We start from the raw sequence: 13,247 nt of genomic DNA on the forward strand, positions 1-13,247 counted from the left end.
CAGACTGTGGAGGAACTTCTATAGAGAGAGTGCTCACACAGTGCCAGCTGCTGCTCATTTCCAGCGGCTTCATTTGCTAGAAGATACCAAACTACATTTCAGGACATATATACATGAATATACTCATGAACAGTTGCTGCAGTTCAGGTGAATGATATTCAAAAGCCAATTGGACAACAGGTGGGTTTGTGTCCAAATGCAGCTGAAGTTTCCCTCAGTCTTGGAAGAAATCTGAGACTCCTGCAGCATCATCACCAGCAGGAGTATATATATATATATATATATATATATTATAACCCTATAACCTCTCCAGACACAAAAATGACTGTAAGAAGATTCCAGAAAGCCATTGTTAAGGCCAAGATCATTTCAGGTAGTACTGAAAAGTGTAACCAACGAAAGCAGCAGAGGACACAGGGTAGACCAGTCATAGTTGTATCAAGGGTACAAGCAGAGAGGCTGCCAGTGGCACCTGAAGTCAGCATGTTGTTGATGAGCTCCAGGAAACTCTCTTCTGCCACATGGCCATCAGTGAACAAGAACACCACTGACTTGTCGTAGATACCCAACTTCTCATACAAAATTTTCAAATCCTCTCGGAAATTATTTTGTCCATATCCTCGGCTCAAGATGATCTCAAATACCTAAGGATGAAAACATACACTGAGAAGACACAGATGGACCCAAGACATGATGGCAACTCTGAATTCCATTTAGACTCAAGGGGGTTGGTTTGGCCCCAGTCATCAGTAAATGTTTAAGTATCAATAAAATTGTGCATTTGTACAACCCTGCGGATTGCATTTTCAAAATTGCTTTGTGTTCATGCTCCTTTTTTGTTCTTTCCTTCCAAGCCTTTTTAAGTAAAATGCCTCTGAGAGGAACATTTCCTCTGAAATAATACAGTATCAATCACAACAGGGCTCATCAAGCAGCCCTGGAGTGCTGCTGTAACACATTTAAGCATCAACAGCAGTAGTTAGGGACAATTAACTGCTCATCACCAAACCCATCCTTGTTTTCCTTCCCCAGTGCCAAAACCCAGATTCAGGCACTGACAGCCTCCTGCCCAGGTCACACACAGTCATCACCTTGGACTTCCTGGCAATCACCTCACCTGGGTTTCTGTTGTGGTGTGTTGCAATATCCTGTTTTACCTTCTCCCTTCCCCCTCGCCCCTCGCTGAGTGTGCCCTGTCAATCAGGCTAACATACCAGCAAGGCGTCGTGTGATAGGTGTCCCTCGTCCCTTGAGACCCTGCCCCTTCACCTGGTTGGTGGCTCACCTGTCCCCTCCCCTTCCCCTGCCCTGAGTTTAAAATGTTAATGAGACCATGTGGCCATTCTGTTAGCAGCAGTGGCCTGGTGCAGACATCTCTGTACCCACGGAATAAACATCTGGCAACCTTCTAGCAGAATCCACTCCCTTTCTCTCCACTATCGCCAGAAGCTCTCTCCTGAGGTAAACGCAGTCCTGACAGCCTGGATTTGCCCCGCTGCAATCTCCAGCAGCCAAGGTATCTCTGGGGTAAAACACCACAGTGCTACCTTTGGCCCAGCAGCGAGGGTCAGAACTGGCCCAGGCACCATCTAACTGGTTATATTGGGATTCATATTCCATAGGTTTCTTTCCACAGGGAAGAGCTGCCAGCCTGATCTTGTCTTGACTGACTGACTCCCTCCCATCCCCAGTTTAATCCCAGTTTTACCTTGTCTCTTTCCCCAGCCAAGACCCAGGGTCACCAACCTCACATCCAGCAGTGTGAGCAGCCAGTTTGGTCAGGGACTGCTTTCCTGAGCCTCCCACCCCGATGAGCAGGGCGTGCCCGCGGTCCATGCGGATGATGCGATGGATACGGATTAAATGCTCCAGAGCATCATCAAAAAGAACCAGATTCATTTTAATATGGTACTCGTTGTAGTCATCCAAAATTTCCTTCAGAGAAAGGTGAACAGAATGTTACTAGGAGACCAATGAAACAATTAATAACATTAAGAAAATAGCTCATTCAGCAGCATTATTCCTTTCCCATTCCTCAGGGAAAATGAACTATTGGAAAACACTGCTGACTTTGTAGCTGATCCTCAGTTTTCATCACTGCAAACCCCAAATGGGCATTAAAGCACATAAAGTTCTGTGTGCACACAGAAGAGAACAGATTTCCTGCAGTTTGAGGCAGGCTCCTGCCCGTTCCTCAGGCACAGTTCCCAGCTGATGCACTTTACCTTAAAGAGAGCTTTTGCTAATTCATAATCTTGGATGTCTTCATAAAAACGAGGTTCTGCCTCATTCAGTGCTGTTCTGAAATCTCCAAAGAGAATGGGATCCCTCATGACGTGCTCCAAGTGATCGGCGAAATGCTCCTCAACCAAGGATCTTATATGGCCTTGTACCTTCACGGACATGAAACGAGTCAGGCAACACAACAAAGCATCTCACTGTGAATCCAGCCATACTTAGAAAGTGATAATGCAGATTCTCGCTCAAACACTGATTTATTTCAAGGTGATACTTATGTCACTAGAAGATCCAAAGATTACAGCCCCCTTCTGTATTCTATGTTTGATTAAAATTATCTAATAGGCAGTTCAAGAATGGTTCAAGCCAATCAACTGTACGACATCAAAACAAAAAGGGAGAAGCCTGTTAAATAAAACACCTTCTCATATATTGATGTAAACAGTATATTAATAAACTTCCCTTTTCAGCATTCATAGATGTCTCACCAGAAAGATCTCTCACAAAATTTTCAAAGTCTGCATCAATATTCTGCATTGGGAAAATGGAGCTGGAGATGTATCTTTGTATTTTAGAGGAGAAAGTTTTAACGAGAAAAATCTGAAGTCTTCTTGGCCTACCTCTTTTTATCTAAGCAACTTCCAAAGCAAAGCAGGTTGCTTATAGATGAGTAGATTTTATCTCAATTTCTCTCCTAAATCTCGAGGTTTAAAATTGACATTGTTCTCTTCTGTGTTTAAAGATATAATTTGAAGTATTTTCCAATTTGCACAACAGCCAGAACTAAGTTCATTGTGTAAGAATTTGGCTTTTATAATTTTTAGTTACTTGATTGTACAGTGACATTCTGGTACAATCCTTCCTGAAGGAAAATACTGACTTGAAGTGATTTCCTGAGTTTTCTCCTGTACTTCTTTCACACTCTGTCACCTGCACTTCTGCTAATCAATTTTCCTGGACAGGCAAACCAAGTGATATTTTCCATTCCTTCAGTAGATCTGCTTTCTTAGTCTGCCCACATTGTTTTAGGAAAAAATCTTCCATGGGCCATGTTTTAAATTAATGAGCAACATATTGCTTACACAAATCTGCAGTCAGACAGCAAGACCCGAGCCCAACACTTGGTAGTGTTGCTGTTGCAAATTAATTGCCATAATAATAGTCAGTGACTACTAAAAAACTGAAAGAAATTACTCACCAATTCTTTGTCTGCCTCATTAATCAGCCTGTCATGGAAAACCCTCAGGCACTCATTTCTCCAAACTCTCACCATCTGGGTCGCTGTGTGAAACCTGAAATAACATCAAAATATCAGACTGCACCAAATGAGCTGACATGATTCCTAAGGCCATATGGTTAATAACAAGGACCAAATTCTGAACTGACCTTTTTACTCTTTATGATTTGGTTCTTTTGCATTTTTACCTCTGGTAGCTTATTTAAGAGAGATTCATGCATCAGTGTTTGGCATCAAGACTAAGGTCACAATTTAGGATGTTCTATTTCTCACTGTGGTTTAACAAAAAGTGACCAAATGTGACTGATTTCCTGTACCAAATGATGCCAATTTCATTCAGACTCACCAAAAAAAAAAATAGGTGTGGGACCACTAATGACAATTTTTCTATTCTTACCTTTCTGCATCTGTGAGAACAAGTCCATTATAGACCCTGGAGAGATCCCGCAGGTTAAAAATGTAATGGAATTTGGAAGGAGTAGGCGGCAGGTCAGTAACGATCATTTTATAAAGTTCCAAAGTACACTGAGTAATCTTGTCAGAAATGGCTGATATGGACTCATTAAAGTTCTGCAATGAGAAAGAAGAGGTGTTTTCATGAGACTGCCCAGACAGAATTCAATGCTATTAAACATAATGTGCTTTCCAGCTTTTAAACCTGTTTGGTTCAACAATTCTCTCTAGTATGAATATTCTGCAGTTAAATGTTTAGAGTAGGCTCCATCTTCACTCTGGAACCTTCTGAGTGCTCAAGATAACATCAAACTCAGTGACTGGAATTCTTACAAGATTTCTATAGCAGAATAATTAAACTCCTCTTTTCTTATCTAATATTGCAGGTACCTTGCCAGCAATGCAGTCTGTTGCATTATATTACATTTTCACACTCATTCAGGAAAAAATTTTCAGATCTTTGTGTATTTGCTTTAAGGAACTGTAACCAAGTCATTTACTCATTTCAACAAATGAAAAGCCCCAGGTTTATAAATTATATGCTGGCTTGAATGTTTACATATCACACAAGAACTGATCCGAGCAATGTAAAATCCATTGAGAAAGAGAAGAGAAAAAGAAAGGTTTATGTGAGGTTCTAGGTACAAAAAAAAAAAAAAGAAGTAACAAAGATTTTCGATCTTGCAACAACATAAAAATAAATGTCTATTTAAAAATAATACACCTGTTGAGCAATCCTTTAAAAACAGTGAAATTACCGCAGTGTGGCCTTTCAGGATGGACAAGTAGATCAAATTCAGTGATTGCTCAGAAGGAAAAGGGATGTTAAAAACACTGAAGAGTGACATGAATCGAGGGTCAACTTCATTCCGACCTCCTCCAGCTTTGCCCATGGCAGCAACAAAACCCAGGTCTCGAAGAAATTTAAGGTTCATCTCTTTACCACGGTCGTACATGAAACCTTTCTCCAGCAGCAGCTTCAGCAGGGCAATGGGCTGTTGTGTGCCATACTCATCAACCTGCAGCACACACACCAGTCAGGACACACCAAAGCACAGTGCAACAGCTCACCAATTACTGCTTTATTGTGGGAATAATGGTTTCCATACTCAGGAGAACATTACAGGGACCAAGGGACACTTTGTAAAGCTCTGGCACTGATTGTGAACACTCATCCTAACGTCTCCTCTAGGAAAAGCGCCTCTTCTCTGAGATAAACTAAATGCACACTGGATTTGTGATTGCAGGGACCATGTCAGTACCACCCCAAATGTTTCTATACTACCTGGAAAAATATTGACATCTTACCTTTGGCATATTCATATCATCCATGAACACAAGGAGACGTTTTCCCATGGGAGGGCCAAAAGTGTCTTTAGTTCGTTTTTCTACATTTGTCTCCAGGTTTCTCTGAATGTCCAGGGATGTTGTACGAGAAGAGAAGTTAATTACCAGCACCAGCTGCAAACAGGAGGAGATTATAAGAATGGACTCTAACCTGTTTTGTTGGTTTTTATTTTTACTGGAGCATTCAAAAATATTTTTTATATTAGCTGTCAGACATAGAGGAAATGCTGCTCAGGTCCACTACTCACTTGAATTACATGTGACAAAGACAAGTAAGCCCATCATTAGCACTTTGACAAGAAATTTTTACTTTATATAATTGAGTCTGTACAAGGTAAAAGAGGACAAAACATCTTTGATCTCGAAGGATTTTCAAATCAGTCACACACTTTGGGTCTGGAGTGTGCAGTCACATTACCCAAGTCAATATTGCAACCCACAGACTCAGGCTTCACAATGCAGATTTTACACAAGGGCAAAGAATGAAAATGCAGCTTTACAACCAGGGCAAAATGCCTCACACATACATTAACGTCCCTGTCCAGATTGCTTAGGAAGTTCTGTGTGGTTGCTGTCTTAGATGTGCCCGATTCACCTACGAGAACAACGGGGCGTTTGGCTTTGACCATCTGTCCCAGCAACCAAGCAGTGCGGGTGGTATCCACTGTGGGCACTGAAAAAGAGCAAACACAACCCCTGCCTAAATGAAAATGCACTGCAGCTGGGGGATTTAGATTTATAGAACAGTGCTGGAACACACTCTCAAGGTATTAACATCCAGTTGCACAAAGACATAAGATGAATTATCAATTCACTAACAATGCTGAAGGAAAATTTTTATTGCTTAACCATCTCTTTTCAGTCTTTGTCATTGAGATCTTTTCTTCCATATATATAGACTAAAAAAGAAGTTATCTTTCATATAGGAGGGCCATGGTTTGGTTAAGCTCCATTTAATCCCTATTTCAAGGATATAATCAGGATTTATTTGGATCATAAGCATTTTCCCAGAACTCTACAGAGATGAATTTTTCCCTACGTGAATTGCCTGCATTTGGAGCAACTTCAGAGATTATAAATTTATCTCTTGTGTCAGTGAAGTTAACCTGTGCTTGCTGGAGTATCACTGTATATTAATGTGCCCAAATTTGTCTCTAACTATGAAAAGCATCATTAGGCAATGCTTCAAGTAACAACCAATAGCAGCCCTAAGAATGCAATTTTTATCTACTGAATACCCGAACTACAAGCTGATGTTTTCCTAGAATTTCTGGTATAGCAAACTGTGAATCTTCTGCTATTCCAGCTTTTAAAAGGCATTATTAGCTCCTAAAGAACCTTCACTGACTGAAACTGCTTTTATCCTTTCCTCACTTTTTCATTACACAATGCTCTTTATGTCTGCAAAACAACTTTGAAAAGAACTTTAAAGAAACTGATTTGTGCCATCACAAAAACTGAACCTGAGCAGATGACCTTCAGTACAGAAAAAGGATGTCTCATGTTAAGTTGCCAGGCACTCAGTGGTGGCACATTATGAGTTAAAAGCACATCTTATACTCACCTAGAATGTCAAGAAACTTCATTTCAGGATTATGAATATATTCAGGAACAAGCTGCATCCAAGGTACCCACATTTTTTGAGATCCATCAAAATGGAAGTCATACAAAGTTGGCAGCTGACCTGCAAACCATTAAGCAACTGCAAGTTTTTTAGGACACTGAAATATTTCCTAAGAAAACATTCTGATTGAGATGAAAATGAAGGGTAAGATTATGGACCAAGTTGGGCAACACTTTGTTGTATTTACAAGTCATTTAACTCATTAAGTCATCAGCCAAAATTCCTCTACTCTAGCACCTTCATGAAAACCATCACTTTTTTATTACAATGAATGGCATTCAGATTAAATTATGACAAGATCCTACCTGGCAGCTCCCCTGGCTTAGCCATGACACCCTCAGTGTGAATCACATTCATGCAGGAAATATGTTTAACGTTTTCATCAAATTTAATTCTCCCAGCATCAAGAAGAGAAGCACCTAAGGAGCAATACAAAGCTTCCAAGAAAAAACACTCCAGAACATTAGGATTTTCAGGCTTTTCAAGTAGGACATCCAGCATCACAGTCAACTGCACGATCTGTCGGAAAAAGGACAAAGCTGTTAAGAAAATTGGCCTTTAGATGCATGAAAACTCTTAATATGTTTTCAGCTGATTGCTGGTCTTTTGTTCTTACAAATGGATCTACTGCTGTATGTATTGAGTTGAGTAGAAGAGCATTGTTAGGTGCTGACTGGTTTGGTGTCTCTGTGTGCTCATCACTAGGAAACTGGCATTTCAGCACTCTCCTCCTGTTCTTTCTTTGGGAAGGTTGCACTTTTTCCATCATTCCGTTTTCTTTTTAGTTAAATGTGTTCAATCTTTATTCTCTGTTTCTTACCATATTTAAATCTGTTTGAGGAATAATGGTCTTCAGCTTTCGTTCCTGTTTGCCATTCACAATTCCCTCTATAATCATATCAATAAGGTAAGGCACGTACTTCTGAAAGAGATTATCCAATTCCACTTTCTCTTCCTAAGGAACACAAAAAAGACAATAATTCAGCTGGAAAGAAAAACATTGACAGCAGAGCTTCCCATCAATACCTGGCTGACCAGATATGATTGTTCTTGAAGGAAGCAATTCTACCAAAGACTGTCTATACTGTTCAATACAAGTATTCTGAACAAATGCAGAAATTCCCACCTCATTTTCTCTTTTTTTGACCCACTTCTGCCAGTAGGGCTCATATCTCAGATTTTTAGGATCGACAAAGACCATTCCGCAGCGGGACACTGTGGCAGGAGATGCATACTGTAAGTCCCCAACCTATAAAAGAATCACACAAGAGAATGGTAAACTTTAACTGCTTTTCAGGCCTCAAAGCACCATCTGTATCTACCCCTTCCTGTGTGTTAAATGGTACAGTCATTTCTTACCTCAAACAACAAAGCACAGTGTGCCTGAAGCCTAATCCGCTCCCCGTTTGCCAGGGTCAGTAACTTGTTGTCATCCATGACAGAATTCATGTTTTCAACCCAGAGAGCATCCACGTCTCCATCAAAGAGAATGTACCTGTGTACAAGAGCCATGGGCACTGACTGATCTCTGATTTTCCTAACATGTTTCTGAATTCAAAAGTGTCAACAATGGTGCCTTTGTCAGTCAGGTTTTTGAAGACTACCATTCATTTTTTGTAATTGCATCGTTTCACTGAGACTAGGAACTCACAGGAGACAGAAAGAGCCCTGGACACTTTCTATTTATTTAGCATTTGTTTTTTTGAATAGTGCCATATCGATTTTTTTTTTTAATTTATGTAAACCCCAGGAACTCAAAACCATCATTATGATTTCTAGCTGCCTACCTTCGCTCTTTCTTCTCAGTGGGTCTGTTGATATCCCGAAAAATGTTAGACAGGACTCCATCTGTCCAGTCTCGTGAGACAGGGTCAAGGATCCCATACAGCTCAATCACACTCATAGCTTTGGGGTTCAGTGTGTAAAGCTTTGTCAATAATCCCAGCCTAAAGACACAGCAAGAAAAGCAACAGTACAATGTCACACTATCATCTCATGCTAACCCAAGCAAATACCCTGTTGATCCTCTCATGGCTGGACAGGGTTGAGTAATACAGACTGTGCCATTTTACAGCCTGGTTTACATTCTACACTCACTTGTTTTGGGCCTGGCACAAGGTTTTAATAACAACTGTCTTGCCACCTCCAGTAGGTCCAACCACCATTGTAGTGTGACGAGTTAACATTGTCTCATACATCTGAATTACTTTATCCACCTGAAAAATAAACATGGATCCAGTAGATTACTGTCATATCTCTGTGGTTAAGGCTAGCAGCAGGTCCATATCAGATAAATTTTTCTGGAGCCACTCCAGGGTGCAACAATGCACCTGCAGCCTCACATTTACAACAAAACCTCAAGCAATTAACATTTTTTATACCTGGTCTGGTAGAACAATATAACCCCGTTCTTCCAGCACTTGTTCTACAGCATCATTAAGGTCAGGGTAGCGGACTCGAGGGCAATCCAGGCCAGGAAAGAGGTCAGAGATCAGGCCAAGGAACAGAGGTACATCTTCAAACACAAATTTAGGAAGATTCATATCTCGCAGAGCTCTCATTAGCACCACATCCTAGACAAAACATAGCAAAATCAATCTTTACCAAATATTTATTAGCTAAAATGAGGTACTTCAAAACCTTAAATCTTTAAAAACTATTGCTCAATTATTTCAGTGCAGCTTTTAGAATTTTTTTGTCATCAGTTCCTAGTGGAAACCACAGAGGTTATTTTATGTGGATTAAGTGTATCAATAACTAAGAATAATACACTGTCTTTTTCTACCATGTTAATCAAACACCACAGCTTCCCCAACCTGGAGCACTCACTGGTCAGTTTTTGCTAGTCATCCAGGCTATTTGCATCCTGGACTTAATAAGCAGGAAAATATCTCATTTTCCATAGATTTGCCTAGTTTGACTGGAGAAAGCAGAAATGGCAGAAAGCACAACGAAACTCAATAAGAACAAAGGGAAATAATAAGACAAATAACATCAATGTTCTTATTTCCAAACCAGACAAACTACATCAGATGGGGAAACACATTACCTTTCTAATGAAAAACAGATTAGATGCCCAGGGTAACTAAGCAGCAAATCTACCTCATCGAGTTCTGCTGATCCTCTTTTCAATTCCCCAGCCATTACCAACACTGACTTAAGGGCCCGCAGTCCAAAATCATAGTGATGTTGTTTAGAAAGCTGTTCCCTTGCCAGCTTGTACAGCACTGTCATCTTTTTGGCAAGGACCTGTTTGAGATTTAAATTATTGATCACAAATGTGGACATTGCTACTGGCCATGCAAACATGGGTGGGTACGTGGGTATGGGTAGCAATAGAATCATCTTACCTTTGCAGTAAGGAAGCCTTCAGAAAACAGCATTATTTCACAGATCTGCTGAAGATCTGGTACAATCACAACCACAGGCCTGAACAGAGCTTTTACAGACTCAGGGAGCTCAGTCCGGCCAGCATAACCAGGGTTCATTGTAATGAAAATGCCAATACGGCTATCAAGGGAAATCTCCTGTCCTTCAAACTAAAGGCATAACAAAACATTAGAACAATGTGAATTAGGGACTAAAAAAAAAATAATGCTATTTGCTCAAAGAGAAAACCAATAATACTGGGGCACCCACTTAGGACAAAGTGCTAAAATATTTTGCTTTAGAAAGTCATTGTGATACAAACAATGGGATTAATGCACCTTCTTTAAGATATTTCACAAGCCTCAAATTTTCTGTCTTAGGTTTTTTAATTCCAAAAAGCATCAGTAAATAAAGCCTCAGTAAATAAAGCCTCACAATCCACATCAAGTTAAATTACTGCTGTTCCTCATTACTACTAGACTATCACCCCATTTACTTGCTATTATCCTATTAAGATCACTTTTATCTCACTTCACAAAGGAACAACCTAGCAAAGGATTAGGCAATCAGCAAGGATTTAACATCTTTCAAACCAAAAGTACATTCTCTGGAGTCTGAAATGTTCAGCACAAACGAAATACAGAAGCAGCAGCCCTTTGATCTAATGATGGGGTCTAACCCTGTATCTTGCCCTGAAAACCAAGATTAGCCTTCCACAATTACTTCTCTTTTTTATTGTTTACCTGAAATCTTGTCCACCCATTCATTAAAGCGTTTCGGATTGTCTGAATCTGGGAAGAAATGACTGAAAGCACGGAAGCATCGATGCGATTGAATTCATCAAAGCATCCCCATGCACCAGACTGGGCAAGGCCTGAGAAAATTTTACCCATTGCCTAAAAGGAGCAACAAGAAAAACTTCTCAGCAGTGACTATATAAAACATTCAGCATCAAAAAAACTTTGGAACACAGTAAAACACTTAATGGTGGATAAACCTCTGGTCTTGCAATAATTACTTGCCAAGTGCAGATTGCCTATCATACACTTAAACACAAAACATACAGTAATTGCTCCCCTGCTTGAAAGGGCCGGAAATTCCTTCAGGAATTTATTCAAAATTGACACTTTTTACTAAATTTAATTATCAAACAGCATGGTATCTCTAATGGAGATACTTCTGTAGAAGTTCAGAGTATGTCCTGATCCTGGGCACTGATAAGAGAGCAGAAATTGGCATTTTTTCAGAGAACACAGATCTTTAACTCTTACTTTGTAGTCCATGCCTTCTCCACAGTTTGTCACCACGCACAGCAAGCCCAGTGCTTTGGCCAGATCCTTGGTTGTTTCTGTCTTCCCTGTACCTGCGGGCCCTGCTGGTGCTCCTCCCAAAAACATTGATAGAGCCTTTGAAGACAAACCAAAAAGCAAAGCACAGCTTGAATTACATTTATGTTAGATTGGTAACAAAACCACAAATGAAGCCTTGGGTACAAAAAACTTTAATCTTTGTGAACGCCTTCTACATTGTCTTTGCAGCAATGAGGTGAGAAGGATATCACAACTGATTTCAAACATCTTGGCGTTCGCAGTGGGAGCCAGCAGCAAGAGGCAATAAAACAGGATGTGCCTATGTCCGGTTATCTCGGCTGTTTGAGGGGCCTGGAAAGGCCCGGGGTGGCCTTGGGGCAGCCCGCGTATCGAAGGACGAGAAGAGGCTTCAGTTCTTCTTTCGGTTTTTATGTTTATTAATTGTTTATCTAAAAGATTTTCTTTCAGCCGAACAGAGATCTGCTCAGCAGCCAGCCATGAGCACACTGTGTCGTCCTCCGGACCGCCACGTATCTTTATACCCATGGTTACGTGTACAATATTTATCATTTTTCCCCAATACCATTTATTCTCATTGCTGGGTGCACTCTCAGTAATAACCAATCCAAAAGTGCCACCATGGCCAAAGAAGATGGAGGAGAAGAGGAAGAAGAAGGAGGACAGGACACGCCCCAATTCCTCCATCTTACTCCTCTAAACCCCCCTGTACATAAATCCTAAACCCTGTGTTTCACTCTCTAATTAACTAATCCCTTCACCATTCACCCCGGTGAAGTCCTCTTATCTTCATACAGGTGTTGTCTCCTGTGTAGGATCAAAGTCCAGCCACCAGACACTTCTGGAACATTCCAGGACTCCCGGGCCCCCCAAGGGTGCTCTCGGTGGCCCGGCATCTCAGGACTCAGATCCTGAGATCCCACATGCCTAAGTATAACAGGGGCCTGCTAGCACAATGTCCCTGAGGGTGCACCTGTGTGAGGGTGAGGTAGATGCGGTCGGTGAGCGGGGTGATGACGAGCCGCCCGTTGAGCCCCATGTACTCGTAGCCGTAGGAGAAGACGCCGGTGCACTGCCGCACCATCAGCTCGTCCGGCTCGCGCACCCAGTAAAAGCGCAGCTGGCTCTCCCACTCGAACTCCTGGGCCTGCAGGATGCTGCACACAGAGCTCAGTCAGCCAAGAGCACGGCAGCACAACCCCAGGTTTGGGGCTAGCTCAGAGCTGGAGGTGGTGCTTACCTGTCTCTGACGAATACGTCGATGATGTCTCTGGCGTGCACGTCGATGATGAGAACAGTGTTGTATTTTTTCCTGTCGTTTTTGCTCAAGGGCGTCATAATGCGGGTAACCAGGTCATCGATTTGCTTGTGCATCTTTTTAGCATAAACTTTCATTGCCTGCTTTTCTCCCATTTTCACTTTCCGAAAGACATCTTCTACCTCCCAAGTCCACCACACTTGATTAGCAGCAAGCACCATCATGCCTTGGAAGAGCAACATCCAATCAACTCTATGGAAAACACGTACAGTGAGGGAGGCTGAGTTACTGTTTATTTTAAGTAACTGATGACAAAAGAAAAAAAACCACAACAACAAAAAAGAGGTTTCTCCTGTTCCTGCAGCAGCTACAACACAAGCCAAACTTTTCTGA

At 41.2% G+C, this 13,247-nt stretch overlaps 1 protein-coding gene across 1 annotated transcript in view; it reads right to left on the reverse strand.

The window, feature by feature from the left end:
• Positions 1-13,247, reverse strand: part of DNAH10 (dynein axonemal heavy chain 10) — a 53,027-nt gene that overhangs the window by 19,561 nt on the left and 20,219 nt on the right. The window contains exons 29-50 of the mRNA XM_064727166.1: positions 12,837-13,106; positions 12,570-12,753; positions 11,540-11,674; positions 11,012-11,164; positions 10,250-10,438; positions 10,002-10,148; positions 9,281-9,472; positions 8,997-9,115; positions 8,687-8,845; positions 8,259-8,394; positions 8,026-8,148; positions 7,720-7,854; positions 7,205-7,418; positions 6,840-6,959; positions 5,803-5,948; positions 5,237-5,389; positions 4,687-4,947; positions 3,873-4,045; positions 3,437-3,530; positions 2,226-2,393; positions 1,747-1,935; positions 473-644 (exon numbers count right to left, since the gene is read on the reverse strand). Coding sequence (XP_064583236.1) covers positions 473-644; positions 1,747-1,935; positions 2,226-2,393; positions 3,437-3,530; positions 3,873-4,045; positions 4,687-4,947; positions 5,237-5,389; positions 5,803-5,948; positions 6,840-6,959; positions 7,205-7,418; positions 7,720-7,854; positions 8,026-8,148; positions 8,259-8,394; positions 8,687-8,845; positions 8,997-9,115; positions 9,281-9,472; positions 10,002-10,148; positions 10,250-10,438; positions 11,012-11,164; positions 11,540-11,674; positions 12,570-12,753; positions 12,837-13,106 — 3,632 coding nt within the window. The remainder of the gene's footprint in view (positions 1-472; positions 645-1,746; positions 1,936-2,225; positions 2,394-3,436; positions 3,531-3,872; positions 4,046-4,686; positions 4,948-5,236; positions 5,390-5,802; positions 5,949-6,839; positions 6,960-7,204; positions 7,419-7,719; positions 7,855-8,025; positions 8,149-8,258; positions 8,395-8,686; positions 8,846-8,996; positions 9,116-9,280; positions 9,473-10,001; positions 10,149-10,249; positions 10,439-11,011; positions 11,165-11,539; positions 11,675-12,569; positions 12,754-12,836; positions 13,107-13,247) is intronic.

Source organism: Zonotrichia leucophrys, chromosome 15 (assembly GCF_028769735.1).
Source record: "Zonotrichia leucophrys gambelii isolate GWCS_2022_RI chromosome 15, RI_Zleu_2.0, whole genome shotgun sequence".
In the NCBI taxonomy this organism is placed as follows: domain Eukaryota; kingdom Metazoa; phylum Chordata; class Aves; order Passeriformes; family Passerellidae; genus Zonotrichia; species Zonotrichia leucophrys.